This window comes from Rhineura floridana, chromosome 3 (genome assembly GCF_030035675.1).
Source record: "Rhineura floridana isolate rRhiFlo1 chromosome 3, rRhiFlo1.hap2, whole genome shotgun sequence".
Taxonomy (NCBI): domain Eukaryota; kingdom Metazoa; phylum Chordata; class Lepidosauria; order Squamata; family Rhineuridae; genus Rhineura; species Rhineura floridana.
In genome coordinates this window covers 161,032,421-161,051,548 of record NC_084482.1, presented here as the reverse complement: position 1 = coordinate 161,051,548, position 19,128 = coordinate 161,032,421, and the positions used below count along the sequence as shown (strand labels likewise).

The following is a 19,128-nucleotide window of genomic DNA, read 5'->3' as shown; positions in this document are numbered from 1 at the left end:
TGTGGGTTCACTGAATGTTTTGTTCTGAAATCTGCGTTGGGTTCATATTCTGACTGTGGTTCCACATAAAGCATAGGCTTTGAGTAATCTCTTCATATGGATGCAATGTTCAGATATGGAGATCTTATTATTGAATAATTGTGGGCATCAACTGCAAATGCTCCTCTAGAGTCTGGAATGACCTTCGTTCATGAATGAGGTGTGTATGTGTGGAATTCCAAAGGGAGAAATGGATGCTTAAAAACTATTAGGAAAGCCTTAGGTGTCTTAGAGTTAATGGGTGAAATCCAGTGCTGCCATTCCACTTGCAGAGCCGACTCTTGATACAGTCAAGGCGTCTAATAACATAAGAGAAGAGGAGTTTACTTTTGCTGACTTTGCACACTGCCTCCCCATCGCAGCCCTCTCCAGTTCCAGAATTTCACCCAATCAGTACATATTTTGTATATATGCTGATATGAAAGCATCTCCATTGCAGTCTTTTTGCACCCATGCTATAAGGTCTCAGGCATTCTTTTGTGTATCTGTATATATGTAGTAGGCAACACAGCTGTAAGCATTTTGCCCACATCCTCAGACATCAATAACTGCAGCTGATCTCTCACAATTAGACAGGAAGCATTGGACATCTCAATAGACACGGTATCAGTGCTGTCAGCCAAGTCTGCATTGAGATGATGATTATGTTCTCAAAGTTTGCAAAATCTGCAGATAGTCACAGCAGGCCTCTGAGTGCTCAAAGAGTGAGTTTGCCAGTGTAGGTGACAGCAACCCTTGGAAAAGCTTTCCTAGACAGCTACTTGAGAACACAGTAAAGAGGGCAAGTCGTTCACTGCCATGCAGTAGGCACGATTATGTGCTCTTATGTGTGTTTGGTCGTCCTCACAGTGGTACCACTTTAGGCTCAAACTCTCTGTACCTGTCTCATTGCTCGGAGCTCCCTAGTAAAAAAGGGAACTACTTGATCTCTCCACTGTGCCAAAAAGAGCACTTGAGTGCAATTGTGTCAATGGCTCACCATGCTTCTAGCAAGACTAGAGCCTCAGCAGGATTGTCAGCACTGTCTCTCTCTCTCTCTCTCTCTCTCTCTCTCTCTCTCTCTCTCTCACACACACACACACACACACACACACACACGGAGGGAGGGAGGGAGGGAGGGAGGGAGGGCATTCAGGAATCCATCAGATCCCATAAATCTCGGGGGGGGCAGGTTTGCTATCATAATAGGATCCCAAATCCTGCAGGAGTAGATTGATGAAATAACACATTACATTATGTATCATATGGAGCTGAAGCCCTGACCTGCATTTCTATATCAAGGTTCACCTTTCCCCATAATGTATAGTGTTCCTTATCTTGTGACCTCACTGTTGTGTATTGCCTAGTCCCTTCCAGTGTCAGGCAATGATAACAAGTAGAGAAATTTATCCATGTGATCATATCATTGTGAGATCAGAAATGCTACCATCAGAGAGAAGGACTGACTTAGTATGGACATATACTTTTGATGGCAGACTCATGTCATGTTTTAAATATATGTGCTCTGTTTCCCATATTGTAAGTAAACTCAGGCATTACACAGAGCATACACTTCACAGGGCTTCAGGTCCATGGCATGTGTACTACTTCTAGACTTCCTGTACATAATGCTTTTATAGAGTCTCTGTGTGTTGCCTTTTGTATTTCTTATATCCTATGCTTCCACTCATCAGAGTCCAGGGGAGGACAATGATACAGCATTAAGAACAAAGTTAAGGCACAGTACAAAGTACAGCAGGCATTAAACAATGCAAGTATAAATTAGTCAATTTTTATTTAAAAGTATTTCAGAGCCATGTAATAAAACAAAGCTTTAAAAGACCAGTGGAATAGGACCCAATTTATGTGAATCAAGGAAAGTCTGTGAAGCCCCTCTTGTTCTGCTCCAAAGACCTACTGATACAAATGGAATTCCATCCAATAGCATCAAACGGGGTCAGTTGCCATCCAAAAGCAGATAATGTGAGGGACAGTCTGATCTCAGTAGGGAGCGAGTTCCATAACCTGCCAGACAAATTCATGGCTAGTTAAGTTAGCAATTACTGGCCATGTTAAATGGTGCAGAGGTAAGATACCATGGGTCAGCTCTTCCTTTGCTTGTGGACTTCCTTAGGAGACAGACACTGGACTGGATGGACCATTGGCCTGGTTCCACAGAGCCTGCTGTTGTTTCACTTTCATTTTGGTTATGCAATTTGATGGCTTTTATTAGAGTGTTTTTAGTGCTTTTGTTTACCGCCCTGTGTGATTGATTGGCAACCAATCCAGGCTTTTACAGAGCTTTACTCTTGACAGATAAAAGATGACCTTTGCTTAATCACCCCAATCTTGAATTATGTACAGCAATGTTTATGCTTTATATACTTAGCACTAAACTGGCAGAGTTAGTCAACCCAATGCTAAAAATCTTTGTGGCTAAAGTCCTGCCAAAAATCCTATTTGGGTCGGAGCTCTGGGGTCACACAGTTAAATCTAGCCTTGAGGTCTTTCAAAACACATTTATGAGGCAGATCACTGGGCTTCCTCGAGGTGCACCATCAGCCCATTTAAGAGCAGAACTCGGCTTCCCTTCCCTGGCAGCGAAGATTGATCTGGCCTATTTAAGATACTGGAGAAGGATCTTTATCATGGACAACAGCTCCCTCACAAAGCTTTTTTGGCAAGACCAGCAGTGGGTTGGGGGTTGGGCCCAAAGGTGCCGAGAGTTATTAGAAATTTATGACCTTACCCAAAGGAAACTACTAAGCTTCAATCCCTCTGAGCTTCGCAATTGGGTTTTTAACCACGATGCGAACCAAGATAGGGCATCTATTGTGGCAGCCCCTTTCTCACCCTGGTTTCCTCTAATTAAACCCAACCATGCTATGTCATCCTATTTTGATATTCTGAGCTGTGCCCCGTTATGAAGAGCCTTCACAGAACTAAGACTTCAAACTATGCCCTCAGCTTATCTCGAGGGCAGATATGCGGGAATCCTGCTAGAGGAGCGCTATTGTGTCTCAGGCTGCAAGGTACCTGAAGATTTAGTCCACCATATGCTTCTTTGCCCCTTGTACAAGCACCCCAGGGAAAAAATTTAGCTGCTTTTATTAGTTCTAGAGGGGGGATACCTTCTGACAATTTGGTGGTTGAGCTTTTAACCGATAATCACAAGCAGGTCACAATTGCCATGGCTAACTTTGCTCTAGCTGCAAAAAAGTTAAGGGCAAATTATGTGAAAACCGTCCTGGCCACAAACCCGACGTGACTGCATGTTTTATGTTTCATGGTTTTAAAATGTCTATTTTGCCTACTTCGTTTATTTTGTACTGTGCAATGGCCTATGGCTACATGCAAATAAAGAACTCGAACACTAAACTGGCAGAGTTACTTCATTGTGGACAGCCAGTAAGGAAGGAGAAAGATTTAAAGCCAGGGTACCAACACTAATATATTTCCTTATAGTTAATCTTAGCAAACTGCAGAACTGTCATATCTTCTGCTCCCCCCATCTCATAAAGCCTATGATAAACTGAAACGTCCACAATCTTTTCTTTTCTTCTCTTTTTTTTCTTTTTGTGCATTCTTAATGTCAGAAGAATGAAACACACATACTTTCTGTGCAACTCTGCTTGAGTGCTGTAAATTATTTACATTTATTGGTTGCCTCTTAACCTAGTTGTCTAGGCAATGCACAACACAAATCGAATACAATAAATATATAATTAGATAGCATCAGCAGTCAAAAATGACTTTGTTTCTTGAATCCCAAACCTTGTAATAGTATGTTTAGCTTTGTAATTGGGACAGAAAAACCCAGGAATTCTTCAAATTTGTGAATGTTTTCTCATGATACAATATTAGAAAATAATGAACCTTGGATTGTAGCACATTTCTGCAGCTGCGCTTGTATATGGATATTGAAGACTCGACACTGGATGTTCTTCATTGTAGCAATCAATGAGACTCATGTGCTCCTCTTTCAGGTGTTCCTTTACAAAATCAGAATCGCTAGCTGCATTCATAGCACTTGGTCTGTGTGGCCTGTAGCTTTTCCTCCAGGGTCTCTGCAGTGTGGATTTTTACAGTTTTATATTCCACACCATTGCAAATTGCACTAGTCCATAGCTTACACACTTGAGTTCTTGCCAACAAAGGTCTTTTGTCCTATGTCATGATCCTTTTTGAAATTTAACCTTTGGTGTTTTCTAAAGTTCATTCTTGAGCCTCTAAAAGAACACATGCCTATTTGGGGTCCAGCTTAAATCGAAGGATGACCTCATTTTTGTCTCCCGCAGGAAAATATGCAAGTTATGCAAATGCAGCCAGGAAGATCACAGCCTGAGCTCTGATGCAGAAGATGATCGGAAAATTGGCCGCTTGCTTTCAGATTCAAAATATTCTTCGCTAACCACCCGGGTGAAAGGAGGTGATGGAGTTCGCATCTATAAAAGGAACCGTATGATTGTCACTAATCCTATCGTGTCACGGAAAGATCCAACATTTGACACTGTTACATATGAATGGGCTCCACCTGGATTGACTCAGAAGCTGGTAAGATCACTTATCATAATGTGCGCTTGGAAACCATGCTCTTGAAACATTTCAAAGCACATAGGGTCGAAATAGATGCTATAAAACCTAGCATCTCCAATCTGTCTCTTCTCCCTTCCAAACACCTTTTCTCATAACATCTTCTTAACACAGTACACAAGCATGTGATCATAACGTGATTCATGCCTCACATACTTGGTGGTCAGTAGTAGAGGTGGAACATATTGCAAAGTGTTACTGACAGTGCCAGATTTGCCCATCCCTGCTAATGTATAGCAAAATCACAAATTAGTGGTAATATCCATAAAGTATCCTTCAGAAAACCTTGTGTGAATTATACAAACTTTTTCTAAACTTAAAATACAAACACAGAAATTGCATGTAAAACCATCTTCCTGCTCTTATTCAGGACTTTAAAGAATAAAAGTACTGCAAAAACTGTTTCCTCATGAAAATAATAGAAATTGTTGATGTACAGAAAGAAGCCAATGCTACCATCTGTGCAGTGGACAGAAATATTGCTGACCATAACCATCCAGAGGACACAGAGTCACACACAATAGTATGCACATATCCTATGCCTATGTAGACAAAATTGCTATGAGAAACTTGAAGACAAATGAACTTTGAATCGAGACCTGGAGAAAACTTGTATTGGACAGTATTTAATCATGCTTAATACATGAAATTATAAACTCAGATTTAGTAAATTACTGCATTTCAAAATCTCCTGTATAAAGGATGGGTTACAATGTTATCTCACCCTACCCAATAATTAATTTTCTTGACTCCTGAGACCGAGGTCACATTCACACCATACATTTATTCCACTGTTATTCCACTTTAAACAGTCATGGTTTCCCCAAAGAATCCTGGGAGGTGTAGTTTATGAAGGGTGCTGAGAGCTGTTAGGAGACTCCTATTCCCGTCACAGACCTACAATTCACCAAGTGGTTCAACAGTCAATCCCTCTTCCCAGGAAACTCTGGGAATTGTAAGCCTGTAAGGGGAATAGGGGTCTCCTAACAACTCTCAGCACCCTTCACAAACTACACTTCCCAGGATTCTTGGGGGGAGGGGAACCCTGACTGTTTAAAGTGGAATAAATGTACAGTGTGAATGTGGCCCATTTTGCTGTTGTGGATAAGCAAAACAATGAGGAGGAGCAAAATCATATTTATTACCAAAAAGATAAGTCAACTACTTATTTCTAAGTAAATAATGCAACATTTAGGTAGCAGATTCTCTGGAAAATGCTCAGTGTTGAAAAATCTAGTGGGAATGAATGGCTCTTTATTGGCAAAGAATGTTGTACATTCTGAAAAAATATGTCCAAGGAATGGTATGCTTTCCCCTTTATATACAACCTAGGGATCATTGAATGTTCCCTTGAATTAATCTGCTGAACAACATGGAATTGAGTACTTTGGAAGTTCCTGTTTCAAAGCCAATGTGATTTATAAGCAATATGTGATACTTGGTTCAGTCTGCTGTATGAGGGCTTAGTGTACAATGGAGGAGATTTCCCCTTTTATCTAGTTTTCAGGAATTTAGAGGTAAAGCTGCTGTGTTCTACCTGCTGTTTTGAAAAGACTTGTGATGCTGCCCCCATCTACAGTAAGAAGCATGTATTTATATGTTGGCTGTAGTGGTTCCAAGGGAGAAATAGGTCGCTTTCATAAATAATATTTAGGTTTGGCAAGCTAATAGTTATGTAGTTGCTGGTTAACAAGCCCTTTTAATCTTACTCTTGAAAATTCTAGATTTGGTGTACAAACAAAATCTGTTCAACTTTTATCAACATGCAAAATTTTGTCCAGCTGAACATGAAACTCCATTTTCCTTACACTGGAGTTGAATATTATGATAATGCCTTAGGGCGCAACGCAGCTAGTATTTGCGCCAGGCTGGGGGGACTTATGTGGTAGACCCCCGGTTGAGCCAGCAGGCTCCCAGCACTGCCGAACTCTGCTGGCGGGAGTCCCTTGTCCCAGCTCAGCCACAACACTGTTGGGACTCTGCCAGCTCAGCCGGGGGTCTCCTAGGGACAGCTAGCCTGGTGGATGGAGAGCCAGCAGAAGGCCCAAAAATGGGGTTTTCCAGGGGTGTGGCAGAGGAGGAGCCAGGGAGACTTCTGTGGCATCCTCCTCTCATTCAGAGTGTTCCCGTGGGTCCCAGTCCAGGTGGTCAGTGGGGAATGCTTATTCCCCAGTAGGGGTATTCGTGGGAGCTGGCTTTTGCTTTTCCGGCCCCCATACATGGCTCCTGACTGAGCCGGCATTTAGCCGGCCTGTCACCTCCCAAATGGGGAGTGGATGTCATGGAACTTTCTGCTGGCTCCTTCTCCCCTGGCACCTCTCCCAGCGGCTTCCCATGATTTGGTTTGCTCTGTTAGTAGAGGAGATGCTTATAAATCCTTAACACATAGGACTTTATAATGGTTGCTTTCTCCACTATGCTTTCCATGTAAATGGGCCCGAATTCTGAAATCAGACACTTCAACGATGGCCCAGTGCTATTGTCTATCCTTGTCTGCTAACATGAGGAGCTGGTGATGTTTAAGAACAGACAGAGGTCAAAAAGAGGCACCTTATGTAAGAAAGTATCCTAGAGTTGCTTTGGTTGACCTTCTAAAGTTACAGTTCAACTTAAATCTGCATGTTTGTAAAAGTTCATTGTCACATGAAAGGAATGAAGCTGAAATTATTGGGACACCTGTCGATCTTCTATAGCATGTCTTAATCACAAAATACATCTGTTGCTCTTGAAAAGAGGGCAGGGATGCATAGCAGAGTGGTCTGGGACTGGCCCAGTCTTCTTGGAAACCAATATGGAGTTCTGGGGCTGACTCTGCAATGTGTAAAATCGTTCAATAGATAATGACAGCAGAGATAGGTAGCCCAAGAATCTAGAACAGTCAATCAGGTAGTAATATTGATCTCTGCTTATTCATATTGCATATCATGAAAATATCTGGGCAACTCCTAGTTGGAGTACCTGGTGGCTAGCTCTGTGAGGTGGAAAGTAAAAAAAATTTCCCCATATACCTCAAAAGTAAACCTGTTGCTCAGGTTCTGCTTGTAGGCTTCCCTATAAACATTTGGTTGGCCCCTGTGAGAACATAATGCTGGACTACATGGACCTTTGGCCTGATCCAGCAGGGCTGCTCTTATGTTCTTAAACCACTTAAATTTTTAACTTACCCCTCTGTTTTTAAATGAATGAACAAGCACAGGCATTCAGTCGTATATATATTCAAGGTAGGTTTCTTTGTAACCTAGAATGGCATAGTTGGATGGGCTGATTTTGGGAAGTTTAGTATAAAGGTTTTACTTTGAACACTTGGAATACGGATTGATGCATGCCAGTGTTGTATCTCCAGATGTGGGTATCAATGAATATGTTTCTAAAAATTAACAAGAGCAAGTTTTGCCTTCTGCAGAATTGGCAAAGAAGAGATCAAGTTGATCTCTGGCAATACCAACTATTTACTTTTATTTTACAGGATTTATATACCACTTAATCATCAACTCTACGCAGTTTACATTATATGTATATACACATTAGAATTACCAATCAAATCAGAAGTTAAAAGGAAAGGTGAGAGAAACCCAGCAGAATGTACACCTTGCTACTGTTGCCTCCTGCAAAACTCCATCTGCAGGCTTCCTCAGGTGTCAGCTGCTACTCCCTGCAAGGCCTTGGGTGCCAGCTGAAGCCAGTCAGGGCTAACAAGGGAGAAGACAACTGCCGGAGGGTGGGGGAGAGAGCTCCCCTTCGTGAGAGCCACCTCCAGCCAAGGCAAGAGCCTTGGCGTGTGCAAAGTGTGTCTCTAAATGCGCACTTAGCGCAGCACTCGGAGTTATCAAGGAATCACCCAATGCGAAGCAGGTAGTTGTGGAACCCTCTCTTGTCTATAACAACCAACACGGAGGTGCTGTTGAGAGGTTTACTAAGACAGCAAATGGGGTTACATAAATTGCTGGGGGAGGAGAGAGGGGAAGCAGGAATTTGGCTTGCTATTAGGAACTACATAAGAGGGTTTTATTCATTTATTTTAACTTTTCTTTTTTCTTTTTAATTTAATTTTTCAGTATCAGTCTCCTTTTAACATGTGTCGGGGTAGGAGTAGTCAGGGGCCTGGCATTGGGGTAATATTGGGCAGGGGATGTAATAGCGGTGGGAGGCAGACTGGCCGTTACAGGGGAAGGGATATAAGACATCTTCGTGCTTGCATCCCTTCTGGTCCCCCTTCCAACCCTCAGGACACTGGTAGCTATGTGGGAAACTCCCTGGATCTTACTGTCCTCCTGATGAATGGAAGGTCAGTGACTAATAAAACCACTTTAATTCAGGACTTAATCCTGGGTGAATGAGCTGACCTTGCATGTATTACCGAAACCTGGCTAAATGACCAAGGCGGAGTAGGTCTCTCCCAGCTCTGCCCACCAGGTTTTGTGGCACTCCAGCAGCCTAGATCCAGGGGATGGGGAGGTGGGGTCGCAATTGTCTGCAGAGAATCCATCTTCCCTGTCCCTAACACCTTCAGTTTTGAGTGTGTGTGCCTGGTGTTGGGTCAGGGAGACAGAGTGGGGATTCTGTTGGTATACCATCCACCCCACTGCCCAAGAGTCTCCCTCCGTGAGCTGGTTGAGCTGGTCTTGGTGTTGGCATTGCAGTTCCCCAGGCTGGCTGTTCTGGGTGACTTCAACATACTCACAGGTCCAGCTCAGGACTTCATGGCTGCCATGACAACCATGGGACTGTCTCTAATATCATCTGGACCAACGCATGGGGCAGGACACACACTTGATCTTGTGTTTTGTTCGGGACAGGAAGAGGGTGATCTGAGGGTGGAGAGGTTCTTAGTAACTCTGTTGTCATGGACAGATCACCACCTGACAAGGTTTAGACTTTGTGCTCCTGGTAACCTTCACAGGGGTGAAGGGCCGATTAAGATGGTCCGCCCCCAGAGACTCATGGACCTGGATGGTTTCCTGAATGCTCTGGGGGATATTCCCAGCATGGCTGGAAATAAGCCCTGGTCAAACTCTGGAATATGGAGGTGACCCGGGCAGTGGATTGCTCCAAAGCACCCTCTCCCACCAGGGAAGGCCCATAATACACCTTGGTTTACTTGAACCTTGGGCCTGATGAAACAGCAGGGACAACAGCTAGAGCGGTGATGGAGAAAACCTCAATCTGCTTCCGACCGAACACGGGCTAGAGCTCATTTTCGAGTCTATCATGTGAAGAAATTTCACTTCCCTGCCACCATTGCATCTGCTCAGTGTCATCCGATGATGCTTTTCCGGGTGGTCCGGGGTCTTTTGGGTTTGGCCCTACATTAGACTCTGAGCCCTCAGTCGCTTGTTGTGACATGTTTACGAGGCACTTTGCAGGTAAAATTGCTCACATTCAGACTGACTTGGACTGCTCATTAACTACAGTTGTGCCAGATGTCCCCGAAGTGTCCTCTGGTCATTTTTCTATGGATACTTTTCAGCTTGTAAAGCCTGAGGATGTGGACAGGACTCTGGGAGAATCGAGGGCCACTACTTGTTCGCTTGACCCTTGCCCATCCTGCTTAATCAAATTTGCCAGACTAGGAGTGGCTGACTGGTTGGCATATTTGATTAACACCTCCCTAAGGGAAGGTTCTATGCCAACATTGTTGAAGGAGGCTGTGATAAGACCTTTGTTTAAAAAGCCTTCGTTAGACCCTGTGGATCTTAACAACTTCTGCCCAGTCTCTAATCTCCCCTTTTGGGGCAAGGTGGTTGAGAAGGTAGTGGCTGCGCAGCTCCAAGTTTCCCTGGATGAATCCGACTATCTAGACCCTTTTCTATCATGCTTCAGGCCTGGTCATGGAACAGAGACTGCCTTGGTCGCCCTGCTTGATGACCTACACCAGGCATCAGACAGGGGCAGACCTTGGAAGATTACTTTTAAAAAGTAATACATTACCGTTACAATTACATGGACCAAAATAGTAATTACCGTTACAATTACAATTGCTCTGAAAGTAACTGATTACTTTACATTTTCTCAGAGGTAATCACTACAATTACATTTCAGTTACTTAAAAAAAGCCTACAAGGTGCTGGCCTTGGCTGCTGCACAACTAAGTAGCCTAAAACAACATTACAAATAAACACACGCATACAGAAGTAGTAGAATAATTCTTTTTATCCATAAGATAGCAATGGTGGTCTCTCCACTGGTGAGGGAGGGAAGCAGAGGCCACTACTCAGATCTTTGCACGTCAAACCAAGTGCAACCCCACCCCCCTCAGCCAGCAAGCACAATCTCTCTCACTTCATCACCTCCCGGACCCTGCCCTGCCACCAACTAAGGGACACTCACCCAAGCAAACATTTTCCCGAGATGCAAAAAAGTTAAAATACTGCAAATGCAGCACAGCAGCCAGAGAGGGTGGTGAAGGCCACTTTGTGTGCCAAGTGCAAACACAGTATTCATGCTCTCTCTCTCTCTCTCTCTCTCTCTCTCTCTCTCTCTCTCTCTCTCTCTCTCTCTCACACACACACACACACACACACACATTGTCATCTTTCACCTCCACAGTTCTGTTTCCCATGCTCTTTAACATTTATATGAAACCACTGGGAGAGGTCATCCGGAGATTTGAAGTACAACGTCATCAATATGGTGATGACATTCAACTCTGTCTCTCCCTACCACCTGAGTGCAGGGAGGGAGTGCTCATCCTAAACTGGTGCCTGGAGGCTGTGATGTGGGCTAACAAACCGAAACTTAATCCAGACAAGATGGAAGTGTTGCTGGTCAAGGGAAAAACTGTGCCAGGGATAGGCTTGCAACCTATTCTGGATAGGGTTGCACTCCCCTTGAAGAAGCAGGTCTGCAGTTTGGGAGTCCTCCTGGATCCTGCCCTGCTGCTTGAATATCAGGTGGCTGCAGTAGCCAGGAGTGCTTTTAGCCAACTCAAATTGGTCTACTCGCTGTGCCCATTCCTGGAAGCAGTTGACTTGGCAACAGTGACACATGCATTGGTGACATTGAGGCTTGATTACTGTTGACAAAGGGCTGCCTTTGAAAACGGTTCGGAAATTACAGTTGGTTCAAAATGCAGCAGCCAGAATGTTAACTGAAGCACAGCGCAGGAAGCATATCACCCCTGTGCTTTATCGACTCCACTGGCTCCAAATTTGTTTCTGTGACCAATTCAAAGTGCTGGTTCTGTCCTTGAAACTACTTACTTACTTTTGTGATCTTTGTTGTGTACAATTTTATTATGTATGTGTTCGATTTTATTGTAAGCTGCCCTGAGTGCCCTATTACAGGGTAGAAAGATGGGATAGAAATATTTCAGATAAATAAATAATGAAAAACCAAATTTGCATACCAAAAAAATAAAATCAGCAGTTTTAACTGTGTACATTATGAAATAAAATTACTTATTAAAATATATGTCAAATTTACATCACAGGATAGGCTTGATTTTTTTAAAAAGTGTTTTAGCAGGCATTGAAAACAGTACTGCAAATGCACCTGCCTATTATCAAATGGCAGGGAGTTCCAAAGTTCACGGTCCTGCCACACTGAAGGACTGATTCCTTGCAAGTCTGAAACAAACATTATGTGGCACTTGTAAAAGTACTAGTTCTGCAGATTGAAGTGGTCAAATGGGCATATATGGGATAAGGCGATCCTCCAACTAAACTGGTTCCAGCTATTGCCTCCTTCCTTGGGAAGGCCCCTGTCATTTATCTATGCAACTTCCTTTTGCTATCAGAAGGAAACTTAAGTAATTAGGAGCTGGTCTACAAACAGAAAATGGGTATATGTAGGCTTCTAAGACTGGGTCACTTCAGAATGATATGTGGACAAACTTGTAGCCAGTCTTTCTTGTTAGGTGAGGCAGCCACATTTCCAGGTGGGGTGTGAGGGAGGGAGAGGTGCATAGTGTCAGCCAATTCCTCTCTCACACACACACATACACTGATGGAGAGGACATGAAGATCAGGCCAGAGGAAGGGAAAGACAATGACCTTCCTCCTCACTCCTCTTCCATCCAGAGAGTGTGTTAGCTTACATGAATCTTACATAATCCAAGTTTAATTTGGATGGCTTTAAAAGAGGATTAAACAAATTCATGGAGGATAAGGCTATTCATGGCTACTGGCCATCATGGCTATGCTCTGCCACCATAGTCAGAGGCAGTATGCTTGTGAAAACTAATTGCTGGTAGCCGCAGGAGGAGAGAGTGCTCTTGCAGTCAGGTTCTGCTTGTGGGCTTCCTTGGGCATCTGGTTGGCCACTGTGAGAACAGGATGCTGGACTAGATGGGCCACTGCCTGATCCAGCAAGCTCTTATTTTGTTCTTAATCGCTTGGACTGTCTCACCCTTTTTTAAGAGAACCCCAGGAATACCCAGCTCAAAAGCTTGACTTTGCCTATAGCTACAATCCTCTTTCACCTGTGGTCTGTCCCTGTGTTCTGATTCTTCATGAACTGAACTACTTTGGTAATGACAGTGAGGTTCTGAGTTTGGCTTTGATGCTGCATTCGGTATCTCAGTTTTAGATTCCACCTGAAAAACAAACTTATCCATACTACAGGTTTAGGAAGGGCAGAGAGAAAATTAATTACTTTAGGATGTGTTTGTTAAATCCTCTTTGAGAGTCTCTCCTTTTTGCCTTGTTCCTAACCTTTAGATTTTCTTTCCTGTTGGACAATCAAGGGAAAGCTTTTTAACTGGCTGCTGTATAAAGGACTAACTAAGCAATTGGAAACTAATTGTGGAAAGCAATTGGACTTTTTACTGGTTGTGTTGTGACCCAAGTCAGGGGGGAGGGCTTGCAGGAGAAGGACTCTGACTTTGAGGACTTGAGTGAGGGTTTGAGGAAGGAGGTCTTGCAGCATCCCCAGCTTCCCCCTTTCCCTGTGGGAATGCAGGGAGAGCTGTCAGAGGACACTGTTGAAGGCACGCTCCCCCCACTCCAGTGGCAGAGGAGACCCTGACCAATTGGAAGATTCCCAGCCAGACATCCAGCAGTTTCCCACACCTGCCCAGACAGACAGTCCCCCTCAGTCAGAGGGGGAAGTCAAGGTCCAGCCCTTGTCCCCCCCCCGCTCTCGCAGGATTCAGAGGTGCAAAGGAGAAATCAATATAAGGGGGAGGAGACAAGGAAGAGGTGCTGAGTCAACATCTGCAACTGCAGAGTAGGATAGTCAGTTCTCTCGGGCTGTTTGCATCCTTTGCCCTCAAGTACTCAAGAAAAAGAAGAAAAAATAGCCATTATGATTATAAGTATAGTGAGTGTTTTAAAAGAGTAAAAGGTAGCCATTGTTTCAAATCACTTTAAGTTATTTCTTTATTGCACCCTTTAGCTATAAGCACAAGTCCTGCTCTACACGATATAATGTTGTCGTTATATGCCTTCAAGTCGATTACGGCTTATGGCGACCCTAAGAATCAGCGTCCTCCAACAGCACTCGTGTTGCATTTTGGATACTCTGTTCAAAGGGTTTTCATGGTAAGAGGTATTTAGAGGTGGTTTACTATTGCCTTCCTCTGAGTTTGGATGCTTCTTAGTCTGGTGTCTCAGCTTTGACCATTCCGCCCTGGGTGCCACTGCTAGGAGTCTAGCCTCTGGTCTAGTCTCCTGATGACATTGCTCTCAGCTTCTTTGACATCTCAAACCCCCTCACTATGTTAAGGTGTGCATCCTAGAGGAGACTCATTATAATAACTGCAGAATAAACAAACTCTTACTTCTTACTGCAAGCAAACATGCTTCTTTATTGCGGGCTAGGTAGCAAACACAACTGAAACTGAAAAGCAGAGCAAAGGAAAGTCCAAGAAGTAGAGTATTATTATTGTTTATTTTATTATTATCAGTTATTACATTTGTATACTGCCCCATAGCCAAAGCTCTCTGGGCAGTTTACAACAATTAAAAACATTAAAAACAAATACGCAAATATACCAATTTAAAAACACATGCTAATAGTATAACTCGAGCCCATAATACAAAGTTCTAATATTTAACTAAGGGTTATGTTACTATACAGGCTGTTTTTTTTTAGGATGACTTAAGTAATTGTAGGGTGACTGCGGTCATGAAAAATCCACCCTCAGTTAGGGAAAATCCTGAATGAGCAGACTTTGGGGGCACTTCTGGATGAGGCTTTTGTTGTGCACCCGCCCTGCCTTATTTATTGAATTTTTCAGAGGGTCCTATTCTTAAATTACTCTTGTTCTTAAAACAAGCTGTCATTCTTTAAATGGAGATTGTCATTGTCATGTCACACATTAAAAAGAAGACAATTTCTCTCAAAAATCTTGGGGGGGTTGAGGAGGGGCAGTGCCCCCATTTGTCTTCCCCCTGGCTACGGGACTGTGTGTGGAGGATTTTTTGCCTTTAAATGATTCCTTACAGTGGGTTTCTTCAGGCTTTTCTTATCACCAGATCCTGGATGGGTCAAAAGCACTCATCTACTGTCATTCAATCACTGCTTCAAACCTTTCTCTTCCCTTGGAACTTCCTAGGTTTTCTTCAGGTAGGCCCTCGGCATGCTTGTAACTTACACATGGTCATTTCAAACCAGAGCTACAGTCCTTCCTCAAGTGGATGTGTGGATGGGGTGGGTGGGTGGCCATGACTTTGAGCTTTTTCTTGGCATTTGGAACACATTTTGACCCAATGCTTATTTGGGGCAGGGAAGCTATTTAAGCCCCTCAAAGTTCCTGTGATTGCAGTAAGTGCCTTTATTATTCTCCTACTATATATAAACATGAAGAATTCAGGAAGTTGATATCCTATCTTTGTTAAAATGAGTACTGCCTCTGAACTTGAGTACACATCGTTTACATGTTTTGTTTAATATTTTATCAGTATTTTGGTACGTTTATCCTTGTTTTCTTATGACCCTTAACATTTTGGATTCCTATTGACTATGTTCATATTTTTCATGGAAATAATTTCTTACACAAAAATCAGTGTCTCATTTATTCAGTCACGTACTCTAGTACATAGTGATAAAACCTTTCATATCCAGCATTTCTGAATGATTAGCTGGTAGGACAAAAAATGTCATAAAACATCTTTTGCAGCTGGAAAAACCAAAACCCTCATTGCTCTCTTCATGGCTTCCACACCATCAGACCAGAGTTTAACAGGTTCCAAAATCAGCTCAAACTCTCCTGTGTATGCCCAGTATTTGGACTTGCCAGGCTTAACACAATTTTGAGACCTCATTCAAGATATCTGGAATAAGTTTAGCCAACAAGGGGACTTTTAGGGGAAAGAATTTGACTACTTGATGTGATTTAGATATGGGCTGTGAGATGATCTACACTAAGATGTCTTTTCTTGAAATACAGATACTTTGTTTTTGCTTTCAAACTGACTAAAGGTGATTTCTCAGCTGTTTCTCAAAACTCTCTTCTACATGCCAAGAGAGAGATGTGGAAGTGAAAATGACATGATTCAACAAATTAAGAGGCAGCCTTGAGTATTCAAAACTATTATCTTTCATGTCTTTTTGGGGGGAGGGGAAGAGAGCTAATGCTTATGTCTGCATGGTTCAAGTTAAAGAACTTAGCTAAGCAATGTTCTTCTTTTTAAAGTACTTGTTTCTAGCTATTATAGCTTTATCTTTCCCACACCTTAAGCTTTAGCCCAAGCGATGTCTATAAAAACTGGTGTTTGTCTTCCACTGTTCCTGGAAAGGTAGGCAAAGTGATAGGGGAACATAGTGAAAAATAAGGACATTTCTTTAATGTAACCTGATGGATTAAACCAACTTCGGGTCTTCAGATGTTGTTGGACGACAACTCCCATCATCTCCAGAGAGCATGGCCAATAGTCATGGATGATAGGAGTTGCAGTCTATCAATATCTGGGGACCCAAAGTTGAAGAACAGTAGCTTACACAATGGGTGGCCAATTTGGTGCCCTCCAGAAGTTCCTGGAGAGGTAGGAGAGGCAACCCTCTGGGAGGCAACCCTCTTCCCTGCAGACTCCCCCTCCAACTGCCTCTGTCTGGCACATCCTTGTATAACACTTGGAGCCTCCCCCCCCCATGTTGAACCACAACTCCCATAATCCCTGACCTTGCTAGCCAGGGATGATAGGAAAAGAAAATAAGTTTGCAAAATAACTGAGGGAACTATTGCCTGAAACAGCAAAATTTTACTTCCATAAGCTTCTTTCCCCCCACTCCCAGTAAGTAAAAGCAAGATGCATCACCATACATTTAAATGTCAGCAACATTCCCTAGATTACTCAACAAACAAATGATAATTGTAAAAAGTCAAAGGCTATGAGGTTATGTTGTGTATCAAACGCATGACGGCATTCAGTCTGGGAGGAAGAACACACTCTCTGTAAGCTTTAGTGAGGCTTGCCTTGTAGCAATTCTCCATGTGAGTTGTAGCAGGCATTGGGCAGCACCAGTGGGTGGTACACACAGGGTTGCCAGGCTCAGGGCCTGAGACTGATCCTGTATCTTTAGGAGAAGAGAAAGTCAGCCAAGTGCAGGTGTTCTTGCAACACTGTAATGAGAAAAACCACAAGGTGGAATTCTCCCTTCCCCCTGCACAACTTTTGAAGATACAGGAGACCTCTTGGAGGCAGGGCATGGTAACCAAGAGGTCGTCTGTATCTTTAAAATGTGTGCAGGGGGGAGGGAGAATTCCACCTTGTGGTTTTTCTCACTACAGTGTTGCAAGAGCACCTGCACTTGTCTGACTTTCTCTTCTTCTAAAGATACAGGATCAATCTCAGGCCAGGAACCTGGCAACCCTAGGTACACAGCATTTTAGGAATTATCCCTACTATGTGAATGAGGGAAATGCCTCTTCTAAGTTAGTGCTGTCTGATGCTGTGCCCCACATTGAAATCCTCCTCATTTTTATCATTGCAATGCAAGTCGGATACAATTGTTTTCAATTCCTGTGCAAAGTCTCTAACCCTCCTTCCTTCCACCATGTCCCTGGCAGTGGCCCCTGTCAAGTGCTCTTGCCTTCCCAGGGAGAAAAATACACAGTAGGTCTGTGGTATTTCTACTGAAATGAATGACCGGTCACCATATCTTTCCCGCAGCTCCGACTAGGGATGGACACACCAACCTGTTTGTATACCATGTCATTTGTTTTAATGTACTGCATTGTAGGTCCATTCCATTCTTTTTTGCGAATTTGTTTTTTTTTAAATCCACATTTTTAAAACTGAAACTATATTGCAAAATTCAGTGTGAGTGTGATGTGCCTTCAAGTCGATGATCCTGACTTTGGTGTTCAGGGATACATCTTTGCATTTGAGGACCTTTTCTAGTTCTCTCATAGCTGCCTTCCCTAGTCCTAGCCGCCTTCTGATTTCTTGACTATTGTCTCCATTTTGGTTAATGATTGTGCCAAGGTATTGATAATCCTTGATAAGTTGAATGTCCTCGTCATCTTTAAAGTTACATAAATCTTCTGTTGTCATTACTTTAGTCTTCTTGATGTTCAGCTGTAGTCCTGCTTTTGTGCTTTCCTCTTTAGTTTGCATCAGCATTCGTTTCAAATCATCACTAGTTTCTGCTAGTAGTATGGTATTGTCTGCATATCTTAAATTATTGATATTTCTCCTTCCAGTTTTCACACCTCCTTCATCTTGGTCCACACCCACTTTCCGTATAATATGTTCTGTGAAATTCAGAGAAGTATGTAATCTGAGAGCTGAATTCTGATCCATATATGTGCGATACCAGCAAATTATGTCTGTTTGCTTCAAAACGTGGACTGAACAAATTTGCTCTCCATCCCAGCTCAAACAGTGCAGAATTTGCACAGGCCTAATTTTCTGCAATGACATAGACACTTTTTGTGTATCGCTTGATAGGTATACTGAATAAATATTGTACTTCATCAGTCACAAAAGGCCTCCCTCCTGTTAACTGGCTTTGATTGTGCAAATTTATCAGGCATGTTGTTTCAACTTCTGAGAAACAGATCTTTTGTAAAAGCCCTAATGAGTTATCTCAAGCAATTAATTATTTGGCCTACCTAGGTGTTTAACGTATGCCCTAAAGTTTGTGTGGCTTGTTAGGCAAATGCTGACCAGAACGGAATAAATTGAATTCAGCTGGAAGCCGGTTTTCTAAAAGAATGGTGAATGGCTAGCTGGCTGCCTCTGAACAATTCGCACTACAATAGGAAAAACTCCCTGTTGGGCAAATTCTCTCTCTTTTCAGCTCAGTTACATAAATAAACTGTGCTGACAATGCCCAGTATCCCTTGCAAATGTTAATCTTGAATAAGACCAGCCTGTTGTCTCCACCTATAAATGACAAGCCAATAGCTAACTGATTACCAACAAACTTGCAAAATCTTGCACAATTTGAGAAACAGAGTTCTAAATCAAGTGCAGAATTTTTTCATTCTTTTTTGTAGCATTGGTGTGTGTGTTTGAGTAATAAAATGGGTTGATCACTGAGTGATAGGGAAGAAATCCAATTCAGTTTGCATCTAAAAGCAAATTTATCTCATTCACACTTTCTGAAACAATACGTGAACCAACACACAGT

At 42.8% G+C, this 19,128-nt stretch overlaps 1 protein-coding gene across 1 annotated transcript in view; it reads left to right on the top strand.

The window, feature by feature from the left end:
• LMCD1 (LIM and cysteine rich domains 1) overlaps window positions 1-19,128 on the top strand; it is an 84,561-nt gene that overhangs the window by 47,929 nt on the left and 17,504 nt on the right. The window contains exon 3 of the mRNA XM_061618541.1: window positions 4,317-4,572. Within this exon, the coding sequence (XP_061474525.1) occupies window positions 4,317-4,572 (256 nt within the window). The remainder of the gene's footprint in view (window positions 1-4,316; window positions 4,573-19,128) is intronic.